At 44.2% G+C, this 24,117-nt stretch overlaps 1 protein-coding gene across 3 annotated transcripts in view; it reads left to right on the forward strand.

Moving 5' to 3' along the window:
- Gsk3b (glycogen synthase kinase 3 beta) overlaps positions 1–24,117 on the forward strand; it is a 191,082-nt gene that overhangs the window by 62,120 nt on the left and 104,845 nt on the right. For all 3 annotated transcript variants that reach the window (XM_045146943.1, XM_004666845.2, XM_045146941.1), the window contains exon 3: positions 19,896–19,979. In XM_045146943.1, coding sequence (XP_045002878.1) covers positions 19,896–19,979 — 84 coding nt within the window. The remainder of the gene's footprint in view (positions 1–19,895; positions 19,980–24,117) is intronic.

Genomic DNA, 24,117 nt, shown 5'->3' on the forward strand with positions numbered 1-24,117 from the left:
AGGAGAAGAAAGAAAAATTGCTTAGATAAAAGTATGAGAGACAAAATTCTAATTACAAACAAAATCTGATTACACACAATAAAATATATAAAATTAGTTAAACATGAATGAAATTGAAAATAAAGCTAAAATAATATTAAATGGAAAATATAAGGGATAATAAAAATAATGAAAAAGCAACTAGATTGGTTTCTTTCTAGGTTCTCTAATATTAGAATCTGCCAGGCAGAGGTCGTCATTTGATTTTGGAATCTCTTGTCTTTCATCAGGTTGGTCAGTGGTTAGTTGTTTGAGAGTTCTGTTTACTTTAGCAATTTTCAGTCTTGGCAGACCAGGAGCCAGCAGCCAGCCACATTTAATTTTGCAGCCTGTGTGCCAGGCAGGTTCTTAATCACTGCAGAGACGCCCCAGTTTGTGTACCTGGGTTTGGCTAACTGACGCCCAAAGCAGTTGGAGAGGGATGGAAGCAAAGAGATCACTAAGATGGGTACTGCAGCATCTGCCCGGGCATTCAGCTCACGCCCCGTAGTGAAGATCCCGTGGGAAGGATCCGGTGGACGTCTAGTGCTGTCTTGGTTTTGAACTTCTGAGTCTCACTTGCAGTAAACCCAGCGGTAGAGAAGTAGTTTAAAACCCCAGTGGGTCATCGTCTCTGTGGGGTGATGTTCGAGCGATGGGAGGGTACGGCCAGCCTCCATGCCCTTCAGTCGGCGCCCTCCGGCCTTCTCTCTCCTGTCTCTGTGGGCCCAGACCTCCGCATTCCATGACTGCCGTGTCACTCTCGTCATCTGGCTTGTGACTGGCTGCTCCTTGTTTCCAGCCCGTCAGAGTAGCTCGCTCTTACACAATAGACCCTCTGTCACGATGGTCCATGACCATAGTCCTTCCTCTCAGATACGGGGAATGACGAAGTCAGTGTTTTCTCTGACTAATGGTTACCCAGGAGTCGCTGTCAGACCAAATCATCCGACTGGATTTAGGGTGGACCCTGTGGGTAGGACTGCCAGTGTCTTTTCAAGAGGCTGGCTGCAGTGGGGTGAGCTTGTGTTTCCCCTAAACTGCCAGGGCACGAGGAAGAACGGGACCATGGACTTCTTTGTCTCCCTGTGCAGCCTTCCTTCTTCCAGAATTTTCACCTGTCCTATCACCTTTTCAATGCCTTCCCTCTCTCTGCCACTTTGGCACCCCTTATCTGTTGGGTGTTCCCCTCCTCCCTTTCTCGACTCCTCTTTAACTTAGGTGAGGGCCTCTTTGTCTTTCACGTCAGCACCTCGGTGCTCGAGCCACAGCGCGGCCTTGCTGCGTGGAGGAAAGCAGCACGTGGTGGACCGGGGAGGAGGATGCTACACGGACCTCCTGAGTGTGGTCGTAGTTCTCTGTTAGGGAGGAGGATGCTACACGGACCTCCTGAGTGTGGTCGTAGTTCTCTGTTAGGGAGGAGGATGCTACACGGACCTCCTGAGTGTGGTCGTAGTTCTCTGTTAGGGAGGAGGATGCTACACGGACCTCCTGAGTGTGGTCGTAGTTCTCTGTTAGGGAGGAGGATGCTACACGGACCTCCTGAGTGTGGTCGTAGTTCTCTGTTAGGGAGGAGGATGCTACACGGACCTCCTGAGTGTGGTCGTAGTTCTCTGTTAGGGAGGAGGATGCTACACGGACCTCCTGAGTGTGGTCGTAGTTCTCTGTTAGGGAGGAGGATGCTACACGGACCTCCTGAGTGTGGTCGTAGTTCTCTGTTAGGGAGGAGGATGCTACGAACTTTAAGCATCCTAATTCATTATTATTTGTGGCCAAGTAGTATTTTATTCTGGAATATGTTACGTTTTGTTTATCTCATCAACTGATGAATATCTGTATTATTTGCATTTTTGGCCATTATGAATAATAATATAGCTATGAATATTTACATGTATTATTACTGTTTTTTGCAAGCAATCTCCTTGTTTGTTTTATTTTATTTTTGTTGTTTAGTTTTATTTATTTATTTGAGAGTGACAGACAGAGAAAGAAAGAGGCAGATATATATAGAGAGAGAATGGGCATGCCCGAGCCTCCAGCCACTGCAAAGGAACTCCAGATGCGTGCACCCCCTTGTGCATCTGGGTAATGTGGGTCCTGGGGAATCAAGCCTCGAACCGGGGTCCTTAGGCTTCACAGGCAAGTGCTTAACTGCTAAGCCATCTCTCCAGCCCCATTGCTTGTTTATTTTGGGGTGGGATCTCACTCTAGCCCAGGACAATCTGGAACTCACACTTCAGACTGTGCAGTCCCAGGCTGCCTTGGGCTCGTAGCTATTTCCTACTTCTGCCTCCTGAGCGCTGGGGTTAAAGGGGTGCGCCACCACGCCCAGTGCAAGCAAGCACCTTTAACTGCTGAACCCTCTTCCCAGCCCTTCGTATACCTTTTGTAGGAACCTTTCTTTCTTCCTGTTTGTTTTATGTATATTTCTGGAAGTTGAGTTTCTGGGTCACTTGGTGATTCTATGATTAAAACCTTGAGGGAGTGGTAACCTGCTTTCCCAAGCAGCTGCACAATTTAAAACTAAAGTGTGCATGCACCCCAGTCTGCACATCCTAGCAAGTATGGTATTTAATTGTTCTCTCTTTTCCCTACCCTCTAATCCCCTCTCCTCTTCCTCCTCGCTCTGTGGTACTAAAAATGGAAACCAGGACTTCCCCCACCATAGGCCAGTTACCCATGGCCTTGGTTTTCATTGTCATGTTGATTTGTTGGTATTATAAGAATGGTTTCTTAGCACTGAAAATCTCTTGCCCTGATCTGTCCTCCTCTCCCTCTCTCCAAACCTTTAATCACCATGCATCTCGTTATTACGTTTACAGCTTTGCATTTTGTAGACTATCACAAGTTGGCATCATACACTATGTATTCCTTCCAGGTTTGCTGGATGCAAACACTTAGCAATATACACTACATTTACTTACGTAAGTGTGTGTACGTATGTGTATGTGTGTGTGTTGTGTGTGATATGTAGTGTAGGCATGCGTGTGTGCTGATGCCTGTGTCCCATGCACAGGGTTATGGAGTCTAAAGGAACATGTTAAGTGTCTTTCTCCTGCTGCTCCTCCATATATCTCTTTGAGGTAGCTTCTCTTGTCAGCCTGGACCTGCTGTCCGTCAGTAAGCCCCAGCAATTCCCTGGTCCCCCCACTCTCTCCCCTGTGGATTTGGCACGGCCATACTCAGCTTTGTTTGTACATGGATCCTAGGGAGTGGATCTCAGCAGTCTCCAGCCCAAGAGGCTTCATGCTCAAGCCACAAGTTCTCAATGCTGCATAATTATGTTTGTTTTTCGAGGTAGGGTCTCACTCTAGCCCAGGCTGACCTGGAATTCACTATGTAGTCTCAGAGTGGCCTTGAACTCATGGTGATCCTCCTACCTCTGCTCCCGGCTTCAATGCTGCATAACTTTTTGTGCCACAATTGCTCTTTTTTTTTTTTTTCCTTCTTTGGTTTTTTGAGGTAGGGGTCTCACTGTGGCTCAGGCTGACCTGGAATTCACTATGTAGTCTCAGGGTGGCCTCGAACTCTCAGTGATCCTCCTACCTCTGCCTCCCGAGTGCTGGGATTAAAGGCATGTGCCACCACACCCGGCTACAATTGCTCTTTTTTTTAAAAAAATTATTGTTTGTTTATTTGAGAGGGAGAGAGAAGAAGAAGAGGCAGATAGAGAATGAGTGTACCAGGGCCTCTAGCCACTGCAGAGGAACTCCATGTGCATGTGCCACCTCATGCATGTGGCTTACGTGGGTACTGGGTAATCAGACCTGGGTTCTTAGGTTTTGCAGACAAACGCCTTAACTGCTGAGCCATCTCTCCAGCCACGATTGTTCTTCTAGTGGTAATAATACTTAGTTTTTTGAAAACTCCAAATTTTACTTACCTACTTTCTTCTTGAAGGACCTAGTGGTTGTTTCCAAGTGTTTGTAGTTATGACAATCTGCTCCTTATATTCATATGTGTGTTTTTATTATGGATATAATATAATATAATATGGATATAAGTTTTCGGTTAGCATAATTACTGTATGGTAATGAAGTGTATTTAGTTTTGTAAGAAGATGCCAAATTTCTGCCAAAGTGGCCATGGAAAATAATTCATTTTTCCATCAGCAATGTGTGAGTGTTCTTCTTCTTCCTCTTCCTGTTCTTCTTTTTTTTCAAAAAATTTTTATTTATTTATTTATTTATTTGAGAGTGACAGACACAGAGAGAAGGACAGATAGAGGGAGAGAGAGAGAATGGGCGCGCCAGGGCTTCCAGCCTCTGCAAACGAACTCCAGACGCGTGCACCCCCTTGTGCATCTGGCTAACGTGGGACCTGGGGAACTGAGCCTCGAACCGGGGTCCTTAGGCTTCACAGGCAAGCGTTTAACCGCTAAGCCATCTCTCCAGCCCCCTGTTCTTCTTTTTGAGGTAGAGTTCTACTCTACTCCACACTGACCTGGAATTCACTATGTAGTCTCAGGGTGTCCTTGAACTCATGGTGATCCTCCTACCTCTGCCCTCCTGAGTGCTGGGATTAAAGGCATGTGCCACCACACCTGGCCTGTTTTTTTTTTCCTCTCTGAAGGTTTTACTAACAACCTCCATACATGTAGACAGTGTACCACTATCATGATCCCTCCCAGCACCCTTCCTTCCTCCCACACTGAATTCCTTCTTCCTCTCCTATTTTGATGTCACCATTTTTCCTCTCCTTTTATGGAGGTCTTGTGTAGGTAGCTGTGAGGTATGAATGTGAGAGTACTCTAGTTTTTGTGTGTCCTGAGCCTTCATTTATTAAGTGTTTAACAAATTAAACATATTTAAAGCTTAGTGGTTTTAATTTGCAGTTCTATGATGGCGTTTTATATTTGTCATCACCATCTGTATGATAGCAGGTCTTGTGTCTTTGATTTCTACATCCATGGATTCAGTCAACTAAAGATAGAAACTGCTTGGAAAGAAATTTATTGGTAGTTAGCACACACAGATTGCTTTCTTTTTTATTATTCCCTAAGCACTGTAGCAGCTATTTAAATAGCATTGACATTGTGTTAGGTATTACATACATGCTAGTTTTCATGGCTGTGACAAATGCACTTTGAGAGATTTCAGTCCGTGGTCACTTGGGCCTGATGCCTGTGTACCTGTGCCTGGCAACGCAGATCATCTTGGTGGGATGGACGTGATGCAGCAGAGTGACTTACCTCTTGGCAGACAGAAGACAGAGACATAGGACGGGCCAGGGACAGGGTTTGTCTTTCCAAGGCCCAGGCCCAGTGACTTACTAGGCCCTACGCCTCTGTAAGGCCATCATATGAATTTGTGAGGAGATTAATGCACTGATTAAGTCAGAGCCCCCAGGATCCAGTTACTGTTAAATGGATGGATCCACTGGCTGGGGACCAAGCGTTTGAGGCATCCTTTTTAAAGACACTTCATATCTTCATATCTGAGCATAGCAATACATGTCCTAGAATGAAGTGCGCACAATGATATGTTTGCTAATATTACTTCATTTTATATAATATGTAAGATGAGCATCCCTAGAGTTTGGTATTCCCCCTGTCATGAAGAGGTATGTCCTGTAATCAGTTATTTATGGATACCAAGGGACAAAAGTGTCTGTTCAGGTCTTGCTGTTTAGTCTGTTTGTGATACTGTAATAGCATACAATAAACAATGTGGCTTAGAGACAATAGAAATTGGTTTCTCACAGTTCCAAGCCAGGCAAATGTGAGATCAAGGCAGGAGTAGATTTAGGGCTGAGAGCTCATTGTTTTCTAGATTGCCACAGTTATGTCTTCATTGGAAAGGGCAAAGCACTTCTGCAGCCTCTCTTACAAGAGTGTAGTCCTACTCAGGATGACGAAATCAGCTTCTAGTGTGCTTGCCTCCAAATACCAGCACACTGATGATTAGATTTCAATGCAGACATTTTGGGGAGTTAACGCAAACATTCCTAACCGTTCTTTTGTCCAGCTTTTATATATTTTAGCTTTAAAAATATTTCATTTCTTATTTCAAAGAGAGAGAGAAAAGGGGGGAAGAGGTGCGGGGGGGGGGAGGGGATGAGAATGGCCATGCCAGGGCCTCTTGCCAGTGCAAATGAACTCCAGAGACATGTACTGCTTTTTCCATCTGACTTTACGTGGGTACTGAGGAATTGAACCCAGGTTCTTAGGCTTTGCAGGCAAGTGCCTTAACCACTGAGCAATCTCTCCAGCCCCTCTTTGTGGAGTTTTATCATTGTGCTTTTTTTGGGGGGGGGGGTTCGAGGTAGGGTCTCACTCTAGCCCAGGCTGACCTGGAATTCACTATGGAGTCTCAGGGTGGCCTCGAACTCACGGCAATCCTCCTACCTCTGCATCCCAAGTGCTGGGATTAAAGGCGTGCGCCACCTCGCCTGGCTTCGTTGTGCATTTTATATGTATTCTTCTTGAGTTAACTTTTATGAAAAATCTAAGATTGTCTATCTAGATTCATTTCTTTGCATGTGTCTGTTTAGTTCTTTTAGCATTATTCATTAAAAAGATTGGCCTTTCTTCATTGAAATGCCTTTGTCAGATTCAGTTGACTATTTGTGTCCCATTTCTGGGTTGTCCTGCAGTAACAGATATTTTGGTTTTTCATCAGTAGTTGCACATTCTTACTGTAAGCTTCCTCAGTTTGGTACAGAACATCTATGCTCACCCATAAGTAATAGCATAGTAAGAAACTAGATGCATTTTCAGTACCATCTAAAACGAGGCAAAAATGTGCCTTTACTGCTTCATATTCATCACCAGATCAAAACTTAGAAAGTAAAAGTGTGTAGATTGGGAAGGAAACAATAACTGTTCTTGTTCATTGATGATACGGTTTTTCTACAAAGAAAATAAACGATCACCAACAAGAAGAAACCCTGGAGTTAGTAAGTATAGCAGGGTTGCAGAATACAAGACTAATGTGCAAAAGGCAGCTGCTCTCTTAAATAGCAGGAATTAACTACTGAAATTAAAATTGAATAGAACTGTGCTGGAGAGATGGCTCATTAGGTAAGAGTGCTTCTTGTGTAAGCATGAGGGCCTGAGCAGGCCCGAGACCACCTTGAGATTCATTCCCCAGCACCCATGTAAGCAGCTGGGTGTGGCCATGCGCATCTGTAGCCCTAGTCCTATAGGGGCAGAGAACCTCTGGGAAATACCCAGATAGGCAACGGAGACGGACACCCCTGCTCTCTGGCCTCCGGCATGCATGCGCACACACACACACAAACCAGTTTATACAAGCACTCCCCAATGAAATATTTCAGTATAAATCTAATAAAATACAATATCTACATAAGAAACCCCACAAAAGTCTAAGGAAAGGTAGCAAAGAGAGTCTAAGAAAAATGGAAACTCACTTCAGGTGCATGGAAAATAAGAGACAACATTAAGATGCCAGTTCTTCCAAACTTGATGTCCATATTCCACACAGACCAAATCAGAACACTGCCAACTTTGTTCTATGTCTACAAAGTAATAGTTTTACAAGTCTGTGTTTCCACAGGTCTTCGTCTCCTTCTCCTCCTCCCCCTTCTTCCTTTTTTTTTTTTTTTTTTTTTTTGACGCTGAAGTCTTCCTTTGTAGTCCTTACAAGCCTGAAACTCACTCCTCTCGACTCATCTTCCTTAGCGCTGGAATCACAGGCTTAAACCTTCACGTTCAACTATACTGTCCTTTAAAAATTCTGAGCAAGGGCTGGAGAGATGGCTTAGCGGTTAAGGCATTTGCCTGCAAAGCCAAAGGATCCTGGTTTGATTCTCCAGGACCCATGTAAGCCAGATGCACAAAAGGGCTCACGTATCTGGAGTTTGTTTGCAGTGGCTGGAGGCCCTGGCATGCCTATTCTCTGTCTTTCTCTCTCTCTCCCCCTCTTTCTTGTTCTCAAATAAATAAAATAAATAAAATCTGTTTGAAAGTCTGAGCAATATTGTGTAACATGCATACACCATTTTCCTTGTCTATTCATTTGAGAATGATACTTGGATTGTTTCCCTCATCTTGGCTTTTGTGAATAGTGCAGTGAACAAGAGTGAGTAGAGATAATCTTATAAATCCTAGTTTCCAGTGGGGTTGTTTTCCCCCTTTTTTGGTTTTTCGAGGTAAGGTCTCTAGCTCAGGCTGACCTGGAATTACTGTGTCGTCTCAGACTGGCCTCCAACTCCTCCTCTGTAGTGCTCAGATTAAAGGCATGCACTACCACACCCGGCTCTCAAGGAGACTTAAAAATTTTTCTTTAAATATTTTATTTATTTATTTGAGAGAGAGAGAGATTGGGCATGCCAGGGCCTTCAGCCACTGCATACAAACTCCAGACACACGCACCACTTTGCGTATCTGGCTTATGTGAGTCTTGGAAAATCAAACAGGTCTTTTGGCTTTGCAGGCAAACGTCTTAACCGCTAAGCTGTCTCTCCAGCCCCCTCAAGGAGACTTTTTTTTGTTGTTGTTGTCTATTTTTTTATTTTTATTTTTGTTTTTTTGAGGTAGGGTCTCACTCTATCTAGCCCAGGCTGACCTGGAATTCACTAAGGAGTCTCAGGGTGGCCTTGAACTCACAGCGATCGATCCTCCTGCCTCTGCCTCCCAAGTGCTGGGATTAAAGGCGTGTGCCACCATGCCCAGCTGTTGTTTATTTTTTTGATAGCGACAGAGAGAAGAGAGAGAATGGGTGTGCCAGGGCCACCAGCCACTGCAAACGAATTCCAGATGCATGCACCCCCTTGTGCATCTGGCTAACGTGGATCCTGGGGAGTCGAGCCTCGAACCGGGGTTCTTAGGCTTCACAGACAAGTGCTTAACTGCTTAGCCATCTCTCCAGCCCAAGGAGACTTTGATTAGACTGGTGGTATTACTTTTCTTTATTAGGGTCAGACATCCATACCAAACATGGTTCAGTTACCTGTCCTCATGAAGCCAATTAAGATAGACTGACTGTAACTAGAAGAGGAGCTTTATTCAGTGTGGCCAAATTGGAAGAAGTGATAGATAGAAAGGCCTAGCACATTCCTCCCCCAGTTCATCTTTGGGGTCCTAAAATGAGGGTTAGGGTTAAGTACAGGGCTAGAAGTATGCTTAACTAAGCAGTCCTAGCCAAAGCGCGGCCCCACCCATCAATCATCATCATTGTCTGGGCTGTAATTTCTCCTTTAAGGTCTTCTGACAAGTTGTCACAACTGCAATCTCTCTGAGAGAGATGCTTCTCCTCTGACTGGCATCAGGATTCCTTCCTGTTCCTTCTCCCAGCATGAGACTGCTGTGGGAAATTCCAGTTTCTTGGGGTGCATTGTCTTGATTGTCTCATAGCCAAAGGCAGGAGTGCAATCTTTATACTTCTTCCTATCAGGACAGTTAAACAGATTCCTTCAGATGAGTACATTTTAGAAAGCTAAGGAACTAAGGTAATTCATGTGTTTTCTTATGAAGTGTAGATGCCAATAAAAGAATTAAGTTATGTAAGTGCATAAGTTGTGTAATTCACCAATTATTCATGCAGGAGTCACTTTACCATTTCAGTTGAGAGCCTGTGATGGTTATTATCGGTCATGAATTTGACAGACTCTAGAATCAATTTAGGCAAATCTCTGGGCTTATTTGTTAGGGAGTTTCTAGGTTTGGTTAATTGACATGGGAAGACTCACTCTAACAGTGACAGGCATCATTCATTCCATTGGCTGGGGTCCAAGACCAAGTGAAAAGGAGGCAATCAAGCTGAGCTCCAGTCTTCATGTCTGTCACTCTGCTTCCTGGTTATATATTGGAATGGGACCAGTTGCCTCATCCTTCTGCTGCCATGCCATCCCTGCACCGCGCACTGTACCCTGAAGCTGTGAGCCAAAACACATGCTGCTTTCCTTTGGTTTGTTTTCATGGATTTGGTCCCAGCAATGAGAAAAATGACTAGTATAGAAAATTGTCACCAAGAAGTGGGTCCATTGCTGTGAGAAACCTGACCTTGTTGTTAGGCCCTGGTTTATGGGAGGAATGTGGGAGAGTTTGGAACTTGAGGCTGGAAAAGCCCTACAGTGCTATAAGCAGAGCTTAATAGGTCATTGTGGTGACAGTTTGGAAAAGGAGAATACAGAGAGAAATGTTCTGAAAAGTGAAGGTCTGACTCATGAGAAATCAGAGGGAACAGTGACTCTCAGGAATTGTAGACTCTGGCTTCCTTCTGCCTCATAAATTGATTGATAATGAGTTCAAAAATAAACAAAATGGCAGTTTAGAGGAAAGGAGTGTGTGTGCCTTTAAAATTGCAGGCATATCTCTTTATCTCCCCCCCCCCCACCGTCCTTCTCTGTTGCTCTCAAATAAATAATTTTTAAAAAAACCAAAAATTTTTAAAAAGGGGCTAGAGAGATGGCTTAGCAGTAAAGCACTTGCTTGTGAAGCCTAAGGACCCTGGTTGAGGCTCAGTTCCCCAGGACCTATGTCAGCCAGATGCACAAGGTGGCACGTGCGTCTGGAGTTCTTTAGCAGTGGCTGGAGGCCCTGGTGCACCCATTCTCTCCCTTCCTCCCTCTCTTTCTCTCTCCCCCCTTCCTCTGTCTGTTGCTCTCAAATTAATAATTACAAAAAATAAACAAAAATTAAAATTGCAGGCAAGTGGATGCAGAGAATGCAGCAGTGTGTTAAGGAGCTTAGAACCATTAAAGAGAGACTGCACTAGGCCTATAGGAATGGTTCCCTGAGGGCAAGGTGCGCCCATTCAAGGCTCCAGCTCGTGAAAGTCTGCATTCTTTTATTTTTCTTTCTTTCTTTCTTTCTTTTTTTTTTTTTTTTTTTTTTTGAGGTAGGGTCTCACTCTAGCTCAGGCTGGCCTGGAATTCACTATGGACTCTCAGGGTGGCCTCGAACTCATGGCGATCCTCCTACCTCCCGAATGCTGGGATTTAAAGGCGTGCGCCACCATGCTCGGCATTCTTTTAAAAGGAGAGAGTTGAGAATGCTGCTAAAGGGATTCCTTGCAGGTAAACATCTAGAAATGTTTTCTCCCCAATTCAGCACACAATCACAGATGTAGCTGTGGTTCCTTGGACCAGGCTGCATCTTGCCGTGGCAGCAAAACTTAGTCACATCATCCCATGTGGTACCAATTTTACCAGCATGAAAGATGCAAGAGTGAGGGCATCAAAATGGTCTTTAAAAGCCAGACAGGCTCAGTGCCTGTTAGCAGCCCCCACCCCCACTACTGTGTGAAGCTACTGTGTGAAGCTTTGAAGGTAGAACTTAAGTGTCAGTGGGAGCAACGTGGAGCAGTGGATCGGCGAAGAGAAGCTGCGGGCGTGGAGCGGAGCCAGCCCGCGCGGGAGGCCGTGTGTGCCGCAGGGGACAGCGGTAGGCCAGCGCAGCCTCGGCTCCCTGAGCCCGTCAGACTCCGCCCGTGGCGGCTGCAGCATTTGGTGTTTGTTTACCTTGCCGCATTGTAGTCTTGTTTATGTCGTATCTTTCCTTGCTGTGCCCTTATTCCTTCCTTTGGAATGGGAATGTTTGTTCTGTGCCATTGTACATTGGAACTGTGTAACTTTAAAAAAGAACCTTAGAGGAGATAATGCATTGAGTCTCAGGAGGGACTTGGACTGTGGAGGTTTTAAACAGTGTTCTAAATGTTGGAGAATGGGGACTAAATTCATCTTGTATTATGAGGTGGTTGCGAGTCTGTGGGGTAAGGGGTGATAGATTATAGCTTATAAGTGATAGATGTGGGCGTAAAGTGTACAAGGGGTGGACTTGTGAAGACAAATTAATTTTCATTGTCGACAGGATCTTGAATTGCCTAGGAAACAGACTTCTGGGCACATCTGGGAGGGAGTTTCTATATTGGGTTAAGTCATAGTGGGAAGGCTCCCCCTAAGTGTAGGCGGCAGGTGGCTCCACTTCCTGAGCTGTGGTGCCCTGGACCAAGTCAGCAGGAGGCAGAGAGGAGCGTGGGCAGGTGCCGCGCTCTGCCTCCTGACTGCAGGCACCTTGTGACCAGCTGCCGCATGTACCGCCGTCGCGCCTTCCGTGCCTCGATGGGTTGCATCCTCTAGAACTGAAAACCAGAGCAGACCCTTCCTCCCTTAAATTAATTCTTATCAGGCACTTGATCATATAACAAGAAAGTAGTTATTAATACAGGGGCTGGCGAGATGGCTTAGCGGTTAAAAGTGCTCACCTGTGAGTCCTAAGGACTCAGGTTCAATTCCCCAGTGCCCACGTAAGCCAGACACACAAGGCACTTGAGTTGAGTTCATGCTAGAGGCACTCTCATTCTCTGCCTATCCCCGTGTGTGTCAAATAAATTAAAAAGATTTAAAAAAAACTAACTATAATAGAACCAGAATTTACTTGAAGCCATCATCTTGGACTTGAAGAAATTACTTTTCTTGTCATTGTTTTAATGTGCTGACAGTAGGGAGAAGGATGAAAACACACGCGTGCGCATACCCAGTGTGATGGGCCGAGACCTGGCTGAGGAGTGTCGCTTTCAGTCTTGCTACATTTGATACACGTTTAGTCCCTTTAACAAGTTCTTCATCTTTATTGAGCGGATGAACAGTGATTTGAGAAAATGTGTCACGGCTTTGTTACTCCCTACTGTGTTATGTGGGTGGGGACTCACAGCTTGCGAAGTTATTTGGTGCTTTAGTTCCCCTTTATTTTTGCACTTATAGTGACATATCTTACAACAAAATATATTGCCCCCCCCCCCCCGTGTGTGTGTGTGTGTGTGTGTGTGTGTGTGTGTGTGTGTGTGTGTTTAGGTGGGCACATGTAGAGGTCAGAAATGACTATGTCTTCACCTTGTTTTGATGCAAAAATGTCTCATTGTTTTTCACCATTGCATCTACCAGTCTAGCTGGCTGTGGCTTCTGAGAGATTCCCCTGTCTCCCTCTTCATTCTCACCACATGGGTGCTGAGATTACAGACACCTGCTGCAGCATCTGGATTTTGCATAGGTTTGGGGATCCCAACTCAAGTACCCACACTTGTGGGGCAAGCACTTAAACCACTGAGCCATCTCCCCGGCCACCAAATACAGTATTGCAGCTTGCATTTAGTGGGAAGAGATGGACAGTAATGGTTGAACATATTTCATAGATGTAATGTGGAAAGAAGGAATGCTGGGAGTGAATGTTGCCGTTGTAATTTAAGATCGTTTGAAAATGTAGCATTTGCGGGAAGTCAAGTTGGTGAGGTAAACTAGACATTCAGGCATTAGGAAGTTGTAAGAAACAACAGAGAATCTCATGTACCCCTTACCTACTTTCTCTCAGTGGTCACAGATTCAGAGTATTGTACAGTATCATCATCGGGATATTGACATTGATAAAGCCCACCTCTCATTCAGCTTGTCTTTTCCCGCTCTGGTCACGTGAATGTGCGTGCATGTGTATTTAGTTTTGTGTATTATTATGTGTGCCCATCACTTGAATCAAGATAGGGAACACCAGGGGTTGGAGAGGTGCCCTCATGGTCAAGGTGCTTGCCTGCAAAGATAGGGAACATCACAAAGATCCTCATATTGCCCCTCTGAAACCATTTCTTCATTCCTACCAGTCAGTATAATCCCAGACACCAGTCATTAATTATTAATCTCTTTGTCATTTGTGTGCTGTTCTGTATTTTAAGAATGCTATAGACTATATATCACTTTTGGGACTGACTTCTCATTATTCCTGTGTTACGGCTGAGAAGTGTGCTATTCCATGGTGTAGATGTGCTATAGCCTTTGTTTCCATTCACTCCATAAGACACACCCGGTGGCTCTTCTGATGAGGTCACTGCATTCATGTGTAGGTTTTTGTTTAAACAAAAATTTCATCACTATGAGATAAATATAGAAGATGCATTACTGGGATCCCGAGTGCATTTAGAGAATAGGACCAAGAGGATTTCTTGGCGGGTAGAATGTGAGGTGTGTGTGTTGGGGTGGTGGGGATCAACACGCAAGATCTTGGGTCTGCGCAGTTGGAAGTCAGCAATTGCTGGCAGTTCGTATGGGAAGACTGTGTGTGGAGCAACTTGAAGGTGGATCAGGAACCTTGCTAATGACAAATTGAAATGTATAAAGGAAATTGTAAATAGCTTTTTCACTGAAGAGGTCTGGCCTGGGAATATACCACTGAGAGTCGTTAACCTTTTAAGCTTTAGACTGGGAGAGATAATGGAAACAGCTGAAAAGAGCTGACCACTGCCTTCCCCGGTGTTGGGAAACTAGGCTTACAAGGAAGAGTAGCAAAGGAACAGGAAGGACAGTCCGCAAGGAGGAAACCCCGCAAAGTTCGAGCGCGTCCTAGGTGGAGGGGGTGGCGCCTGCGTTTGTGGAAGCCGCTGCTGCTGCAGTAGAGGTTACCCCCTGCAGCAGTCTTCAGGTTTTATTTCGATTCTGTCCTAGGAGATGCAGAGTGATGCCTCACTTTTCTGTTTTCTTCTCTCTAAGAAAAAAGGTGATTTTGAGTTGTTCCATATTTACAAAGTAAATGATCCCAGAGAGGAAGTGAATCCTCCTCATGGCCTATTAATTAATTTGTACTCGTTTAAGAACAATTATGGTAATATTTCCAGGTGTGAGTGTTCTTTATCTTTTTAGTCCTTTTACACCATTTTAAAATCACTTCTGATGACATTTAACACTTTTTGTTGCACGACATCTTTATGTCCTTTTGTGTACTCACCCTATTTTGAAATGTAAACTCTTTTAGTGCCAAGGCCTGCTTTATGAGTATTGTACTTCCAGTCACATAGTAGTAAGGGAAAGTTGGAATAGGTTACATATCATTTTGATTTTGGAAAAAACATGCATAGTCCTTAACCTCTTTATACCTGTGACCCCTCAGGTGGAGATAATACTATATACTACGAATGCATACACACACAATTTTTTTTTTTCCCAAGGTAGGGTTTCACTATAGCCCAGGCTGACCTGGAATTCACTGCGAAGTCTCAGGGTGACCTCGATCTCGCAACAATCCTCCTATCTCTGCCTCCCAAGTGCTGGAATTAAAGGCGTGCACCACCACGCCCAGCTCAGCCCAGGTAATTTTAGATTTTTTTTTAAAATTTGTTTTTGAGGTAGGGTCTCGCCCAGCCCAGTCTAACTGGGAATTCACTGTGTAGTCTCAGAATGGACTCAAACTCATGGCAATCCTCCCTCTGCCTCCTTATTACTAGGATTAAAGGTGTGCACCACCCACACCTGGTTTACAGATTTTTAACTGTAACTGTATAATAAGACAAATTATACATTGTAATAATTGAAGAAAAGTAACTAAAAACTGGTTACCAGTGAATTGGAATGTAGATGGGACTACAGAAACAGAATTTACTTTGTTTTGAGAACTCTGGTAATAAACTCTGAAAATAAAATTTTAAAAATTCACCTTTTCCTCTTAAGGCACAAGTCAGTTGGACAAGGTATATTTTTGTGTGTGTATCTGTAGTGACAATATATGAATTTTGTAAGCTCTTTTGTAATACATCTAATACACCACCATTTAACTGGGGTTGTAATAATAAAAATACAATATGTATATAATAAATTTCCAGGTACAAGTGCTACAGAAAGTAATTACGGTGTTGGGTCGGCTGTAGGTATTCAGGTGAAGGAGGTAGACACTAAGTAGCAGTGGGTAGAACGGGTCGTACGGGTGGGGCCTAGGGCCAAGATACTGATCTTGTGACTGGTGCCTTCGACTTGGAATGAATAAAAAGTAGGATCTAGGCATAATGTAGAGTTCACATTTTTCAGTAGTGCATGATTAAATTGATAAGAAGCCAGATCACAACGTGAATTTTATGCTTACGTGATTACAGGAAGTGGCTCTCCCTCTCGTCTCTTCTTTCAGATGACGCCGCTGTCACGCTAGTTCTCTCTGCATTATCATCTGCACGACCCACTTTGACTTTGATATTATTTGTCATCTAATTTGTGTAGAGCATGGCTCCCAAAGGTAGAATATAGCTGTGACTTTCTTTTATCCATTTTTTTTATTTTTTTATCTTTTCACAATTTTTATTAATATTTTCCATGATTATAAAAAATATCCCATGGTAATATCCTCCCCCTGTTCTTTCCCCTTTGAAATTCCATTCTCCATCATATTACTTCCCCATCTCAATTATTCTGCTTACATATATACATACCAACCTATTAAGTACCCTCCTCCCTTCCTTTCTCTTCCCTTTATGTCTCCTTTTTAACTTACTGGCCTCTGCTACTGACTATTTTCCTTCTCACGCAGAAGCCCAGTCATCTGTAGCTAGGATCCACATATGAGAGAGAGCATGTGGCGATTGGCTTTCTGGGCCTGTCTTTTACCCATTTTTGTCAGTATGTTCGTTTTGATTTTACATTTTGTGAATTCACAGTTTTTGTAATCTCATGATTCGGAATTACCTATGCTATTTTAAATTTGAGTTTTCTATCTTATGTTTTGTATTTCCCTTCTAGAACTCACTGACTTGTTTGGTTTTTGTCTTTAACAGTTGCATTTTAGTGTACTATGTTTGTTACTTGATTCATTGCTGTGACCAAATACCTTAAAAAAAGCAACTAAGGAAGGGTCTATTTTGGCTCACTGCTTGAGGGCACAGTCTGTCATTCTGGGGAAGTCACAGCGGTGGCGGGTGGGCTGTCTGTGGCAGCCAGGAGCCTGTGAGGCAGCTGCTCACATCGTTTCTGAAGTCAGCCTACAGATAAATGCCCGTGCTCCACTGGCTTTCTCTATTTTATTTAGTCCAGGTCACCAGTCCAAGGAATGGTCCTACCCTCTATTCACGGTTCCTCTGTCCTCCTCGGTTACCCCTTTCTGGAAGTGCTCCGTTTGTCTGTCTGATGACTCTAAACCCTGTCAAGTTGACAACCAGTGTTAACCACTACATATATTATCTTAGGTCCAGTCTTGAAGTTAACATTTGAAAAAGTTATTTTCTAACATTTTAATCTCACCAGCTTCAAGTTAATATTGACTTACTCTAGTACAATATAGCAGTTTTGCCCAAATACAGCTTTATTTTCCCTCCTTTGTACAGTCTTTGTCCTACATGCTACATTTATTTGTGTTGTGAAGCCAACAGTACACTATTTCTTATGTTTTATGACCTTTGATGATACAAAAGGCCCTCTGCATCTCTATTTGTTTCTCCTTAAGGATTTAGATTAGTATCTGGTCTTATTTCCCTTCCTGTGGAGGGGTTTGCAGTATTTTATTTATTTATTTATTTATTTATTTTGGTTTTTTGAGGTAGGGTTTCACTGCAGCTCAGGCTGACCTGGAATTCACTATGTAGTGTCAGGGTAGCCTCGAACTCACTGCAGTCCTCCTACCTCTGCCTCATGAGTGCTGGGATTAAAGGCGTGGACCACCATGCCTGGCTTTTTTTTTTTTTTTTAAATAAAGCAGTTCTAGAGTGTTCTACATTTTATTGAGAATTTCTTTTTGTGCTTGAAGGCCAGTCATGTGTGCTTTTCCTTTTTTGCATAATTGTATTGGCGGTTGTTCTGCACACGTGTCTCCTTTGTGTGCACACACATGCACATGGAGGCCAGAGCTGATTTCAGGCTTCCTGTAGCCCCTCCACCTGATTTACGGAAACGTGTCTCACTTGACCTCAGAGCTCATCCACTCGGCTAGTGTTGTAAGCCAGCCTGTCCTGGGAATCTCTGGTCTCCAGTTCCCAAATGCTGGGTGTCTAGGTGGGGCACCGTACTGCCTGGCATTTTTGTGGGTGCTGGGACCCAAGCTCAGGTTCTCATGCTTGTACCGCAAGCTCTCCACTGAATGAGCCATCTCTCCACCCCCAGTAACAATCTTTTAAAATAGATTTTTAGGGCTGGGGAAACGGCTTAGCAGTTAAGGCATTTGCCTGTGAAGCCTAAGGACCCCGGGTCAATTCTCCAAGACCATGTAATCCAGATGCACAAGGGGGCGCATGCTTCTGGAGTTTGTTTGCAGTGGCTGGAGGCCCTAGTGCACCCATTTTCTCTTTCTCTCTGCCTCTCCACCCCCTTTCTCAATTAAATAAAATATTAAAGAAAAGATAGATTTTTAAATTTTTCTTTCAGCCCTTTTTTTTAAAAAATTGCCCCCTGGTCCTCGTGTTTTTCTGATTAGTCCGCTGTAAGTCATGTTTGACACATGTAGTAGTAAGTCGTTTTTGTGTTTTCTGCTGTTTGTCTTTTTGGCTTCAAGCCACTTAAATGTAGTGTGCCTATATGTGGATTGCTGTGTTCAGCATTTAGGATTTTTGTTTGTTTGGTTTTGGTTTTGGTTTTTCGAGGTAAGGTCTCACTCTAGCCCAGGCTGACTTGGAATTCACTGTGTATTCCCAGGGTGGCCTTGAACTCACGGTGATTCTCCTACTTCTACCTTCAGAGTGCTGGGATTAAAGCCATATGCCACCACGCCCGGCAGCATTTAGGTTTTGTTAAAATTTGTAGTTCATTAGATTAGAATTTTTAATCAGTTTTAGGAAATGTCAGTGATATCTTCAAACTTTTTTTCCTTGTACTGCTTTTTCTGTATGTGTTGCTTTCTGTGATGTTATCCTAGAGGTCTCTGAGGCTCTTAATTTTTCTGCCTTTGTGTATGTGTGTGTGGGTGTGTGTAAGTGTTTTGAAGGATGGTTTATGAATGTGTGTATGCAGTTACACACTCTGCAGAGGCCGGAGGAAGACAGCCTATGTCTCCTTTCTGCCTTGTTTTCTTGTGATGGAGTCTCTCACTGAACCTAGAACTTGCATGTTTCCAGTTAGACTGGCTACCAAGGGCCAGGAAGCCCTGTGTCTCTGTCCCACTTCATGTTAGAATTGCAGACGCATGAGGCCACACCCTGCTTTTTCCACGGGTTTTGGGGATCTGACCTGGGGCCTCATGCTTGTGCAGTAAGCACTCTACCCACTGAGCCAGCGTTCCGACCTCACTCTAATGCATGCAGGTTTTTGTTTTTTTTTTTCCATTCTTCAATAAATGTGAGAAAAGAATATTATTAGAACAATTGAAAAACCTTGAATGAGATTTGTGGATGTATCAGTAGTAGTTGTCCATGTTAATTTTCTGGTTTTAATCCATTTAAGGTAACAGCTTAAACACTCTTCATGGGTGTTGAGCATCGTGAGAACAAGTCCTCGAATGGAAAAAAAAAAACTTGTGAATTTTTCTTGCAATCTTCATGAAAGTATGAAATCATTCTAAAAGGAAATGTAGCTGAATTACTATAATTTCATTTAACTTTTTAGTGTTTTGTTATTTGTTGTTACTTGCTTTTTGTGTGCGTGCGTGCGTGCGGAGAATGGTCTTTAAATGGAATGGAGAATAGGGCTAAACTAGATATAAAAGGTAGGAAGAGCGTCTGAGCCAGGGCTGGGGTGGTTGCTCAGCAGGTAAAGCACTTGCTATGCGAGCATGAATAACTGGGTTCAGATCTCTCAACACCCACATAAAAGCCAGGTATGGCAACATGCCCTGTAATCCTAGTGCTGTGGGGGTGTGGGCAGGAGGCTTCCCAGAGCTTGCTGGATAGCTGAATTGCTGAGCTCTAGGTTTCGGGAGAGACCCTCGAAAAATAAGACGACGTGCAACAGAGGAAGGTGACTGGCAGTGACCGCGGCCTCCACGCACACGGACACGCACGTGCGTGGACACCGCACACACAGAAAACAGATAAAGAAATGGAATAAAATGTTCAAACCATGCATTCCCAGAGCCATGTCTGAAATCTCTAGAAACCCACAGGAATGGAAGAAATGCTAGAAGTTGCCATGACTTTTAACACTACGCCTGTTGCTTGTTGTCTGTAGTGCTTTATGTTGTTTTAGAAGCATTTCGGTCATTATGATCAATAGCTGTTATTGAGCAATAGTCTCATGTGTTTCCTTTACAGAACCGAGAGCTCCAGATCATGAGAAAGCTGGATCACTGTAACATAGTGCGGTTGCGCTACTTTTTCTACTCAAGTGGTGAGAAGGTAAGTTGAACTGAAAGTACTAAATATTGGATAAATTTATGACTCACCTGGAAATAACTTCTTTTCCATGTCAGATTCTGAGTTCAAGGTAGAAAAATCAAGACAAACCATTTCTTGAGCCCAGGACTTAAATTTTTTTCTTACCGGCACACCCGGACTTCTTGCCACTGCAAATGAACTCTAGACACTTGCATCACACTTTATTTTATTTTATTTTATTTTTATTTACTTGAGAGAGGTAGAGAGAGGAAAAGAAGGAGAGAATGAGAATGGGCATGCCGGCCATCCAGCCACTGCAAATGAACTCCAGACACATGCGCCACCTTGTGCATCTAGCTTATGTGGGTCCTGGAGAAAGGTCCTGGGTCCTTTGGCTTTGCAGGCAAGCATCTTCACTGCTAGGCCGTCTCTCCAGCCCCACACTTTATTTTCTTTAGTCCGATTTACATAGATGTCTTGGGAGTTGAACGTGGGCCAGCAGAGTTTTGCAAGCAGGTACCTTTAACCATTGAGCCGTCTTCCCCGACCCCCGGAGCTCCAGCGCTAGAGGAGCCTGGGTGGGGCCCAGGCCGGAGGCGCAGAGGAGGGGCTGTCAGAGGTTACTGGAGGAGAAGGAAGGGCTGCTGTCTGCAAGGGGGCTGGCGTGGTGGCTTGCTTGTAGTTGAGGTTGGGACTGGGGCAGACGCCATTGTCCTCTTCTCTTCCCAGGGTTACGCAGTCACCATTATAGAAGGTGGTCTGCACATGCCATACCTACTCTGAACATGGCCAGATGATGGAAGGAGAGAGCGAGGCACTTGGGAAGAGGAGACTCTGGTCTCTTAGGCCCTACAGCTTTCTATCCAAAAGTTAATTTAACTGAAGAATTCAAAGCACAGGCCACAGTGATTCTAAGCCCGAACTGTGGTCGAGGGCTGGAGGGATGGCTTAGCAGTTAACACATTTGCCTGTGAATCCTACGGATCCAGGTTTGATTTTCCCAGTGCCCACGTAAACCAGATGCACAAGGGGGCGCATGCATCTGGTGTTTGTTTGCAGGGCCTGGATACCCTGGCGTGCCCATTCTCTCTATCATCCACTCTGTCAAAATGGATAATAGAATTTTTCAAAAAAATATGTCTGAGTATCATTTGTTACAGCAGGAAAATATTGAATAAATAGATTATTTAACTGTTTAATTTTATTACGTATTTGTAAGGAGAGAGAATGAGAATGGGCACCACAGGGCCTCCTGCCCCTGCAAACAAACTCCAGATGGAGGTGCATCTGGCTTTATGTGGGTACATTAGAATCTAACCAGGGCCATCAAGCCTTGTGAGCAAATACCTTTAATGGTTGAGTCATTTCTCCAGTCCCTAGTGTGATTTTTGTTTTTGTTTTTGTTTTTTTGTTCTCGAGGTAGGGTCTCACTCTAGCCCAGGCTGACCTGGAATTCACTATGTAGTCTCAGGGTGGCCTGGAACTCACAACAATCCTCCTACCTCTGCCTCCTGAGCGCTACCATGCTCGACCCTCTAAAGTGATGAAGAGTTTCTCAGTAAGGGATGGTGGCGTATGCCTGTAAGCCCAGCACTTGGGAAGTTGATAAGGATCTCAAGTTAGAAGCCAACCCTGGTGCATTAAAGAAACCCTGACACTCTCCTAACCCCCAGATACAAAAAAGGAGAAGAAAAAGAAAGGATTTTAAAAAATTTTTCTTCTTTTAAGTGAACAGTTCTCAAGTGATTTTATTACTTTCATTTAGTATTTCAATGTTCTCTATATGTTTATGCAATCTTCAGGTCATCAATTTATTGGAGGGGGGAATTATGTCATTTCTTTAAGTAGACATTGATGAGATGGACATAGGACATACGGAAAATGTTCAAAAAAGTATAATTTTGTAGAGTTAATTACAAACAGTGTTGAATCAGTTTCACGTTGTTGGCAGAAAACAACCATCCAAGAGCAGCTTGTGGGAAGAAAGGGTTTAATTTGGCCTACAGACTCAAGGGAAAGCTCTATGATGGCAGGGGAAAATGATGGCATGAGCAGAGAGTGGATGTCACCTCCTGACCAACATCAGGTTGCCAACAAACACTGGCAAAGGGAAGCTGGCTAGAACACCCATAAGCCTGCCCCTAATAAGACACTGCCTCCAAAAGGCTTCAACTCCCAAATTGTCACTGCTTGGGGACGTAAGCATTCAGAAGACATATGTTTATGAAGGATAGCAGAATCAAACCACCACATTCTGCCCCCAGCCCCTATCAGCAACCATCCATGGTGTAAAGTGCCATGCAAGCTGGGCACGGCCACACACACCTTTAATCGCAGCACTCGGGAGGCAGAGGTAGGAGGATTGCTGTGAGTTCAAGGCCACTCTAAGACAACATAGTGAATTCCAGGTCAGCCTGGGTTAGAGTGAAACCCTACCATGAAAAACAGAAATAAGTAAATTAATTAAAATAAAATGCATTTGGTCCAACTTTAAAAGTCCCCATAGTGTTTATCAATCCCAGTGATGTTCAGACACCTCCAATAGTCCAAGGTCTTCTTAACTGAGCTGTAATGCCAAAGAAAACCATGACACAGAGTAAGTATTACACTTCAAAAGATGGCTTTGGGAGCAGAGAAATGTTGAGTCATTACAAGATTTAAAACAAGTAGGGCAGGGCTGGAGAGATGGCTTAGTGGTTAAGCGCTTGCCTGTGAAGCCTAAGGAACCCGGTTTGAGACTCGATTTCCCAGGACCCACGTTAGCCAGATGCACAAGGGGGCGCACATGTCTGGAGTTTGTTTGCAGTGGCTGGAGGCCTTGGTGCGCCCATTCTCATTCTCTCTCTTTCTTTCTCTCTGCCTCTTTCTCTGTCGTTCTCAAATAAACAACAACAAAAAACAAGGAGGGCAAACATCATACTCTTGTAGGTCCGAGTCGGACAGTTTCAACCAGTGACAAGTCTGTGGGGATCCAGTTCCACCCCTCCAGCTCAGCTGCTCACAGTTCCAGAAATCGTCAGCAGTGCCGCCGCTCTCCGTGGGCCGTCATCCCACAGTCCCGCATCTCCCCTGGGTCTCCATTGCCCTCCATGCAGATAATCCAAAGCGTGCTGCACACTGCCCGTGCCATTTGCAAACTACAAAACCACGTTGCAAATACAGCGACCCTCTCTTCCCTGCATTTCTCCTGCTCCATGGTGCCAGGTGGGCTGCCAGCTTGTTAGTCCAGGGGAATAAGGCAGGCTGTGAAGACCGGGACACTCCTTCCGCATTCATATCCCTCCAGGAGAGTCTAGCGCAGGTCAGCTGGCCTAATCTCAGTGGTTGTAATCTCTCAAACAATTGCAGCTGAACCGGCAGCAGTTTCAGTCCAATTTCATTTCTTTCTGCCCCATATGCCTTAGCTCACACCACCTCATTTCTGCATAGTTCAGCCGTGCTCAAGTTCTCAGGCCACAGGCTTAGTAGCAAGCCTGTCACACAAACTCCTTCCAGCCCAGTGCAGGCATAGCTCTTTGTTCCCCTTGATAAGCCAAACCTCTCAGTCCATAGTTCTTACTGCATTCAGGTCTTTCAGCTCTGGCCAGAATAGTCCATCAAGCCGTTCTTAACAGCACTCACTGTAAGGCATCTCCTAGGCCAAGGTTACATATCCTTCAAATCTTTCCTGCAAATCAGTTCAAAAATGCCAAAAACCATAGTCAGGTTTCTAGCAACAACTCAACTTCCCCGTATCAATTTTACTGTTGCAGTCAATTTCCAGTTGCTCCACATAGAACCCTACCAAAGAGCAGCCTGTGGGAGGAAAGGGTTTTTTTTTTTTTATGGCTTACAGACTCGAGGGGAAGCTCTGTGATGGCAGAAGAAAATGATTCGTGAGCAGAGGGTGGACATCACCTCCTGGCCAACAGCAGCAGGAGAATGTGCCAACACTGGCAAGTGAAAACTGGCTATGACACCCATAAGCCTGCCTCCAACAATACACCGCCTCCAGGAGGCTTCAGCTCCCAAATTGCCCCAGCTGAGGCCCTATACCTTCAGAACACATAAGTTTATGGTGGACACCTGAATCAAACCGCCAGTCACTGGTATATTTTTTTTTTATTTTAATTTATTTGCAAGTAGAGTGAGGGAAAGAGGTAGGGAGAGAGAAAGAATA

This window comes from Jaculus jaculus, chromosome 4 (assembly GCF_020740685.1).
Source record: "Jaculus jaculus isolate mJacJac1 chromosome 4, mJacJac1.mat.Y.cur, whole genome shotgun sequence".
NCBI lineage: Eukaryota > Metazoa > Chordata > Mammalia > Rodentia > Dipodidae > Jaculus > Jaculus jaculus.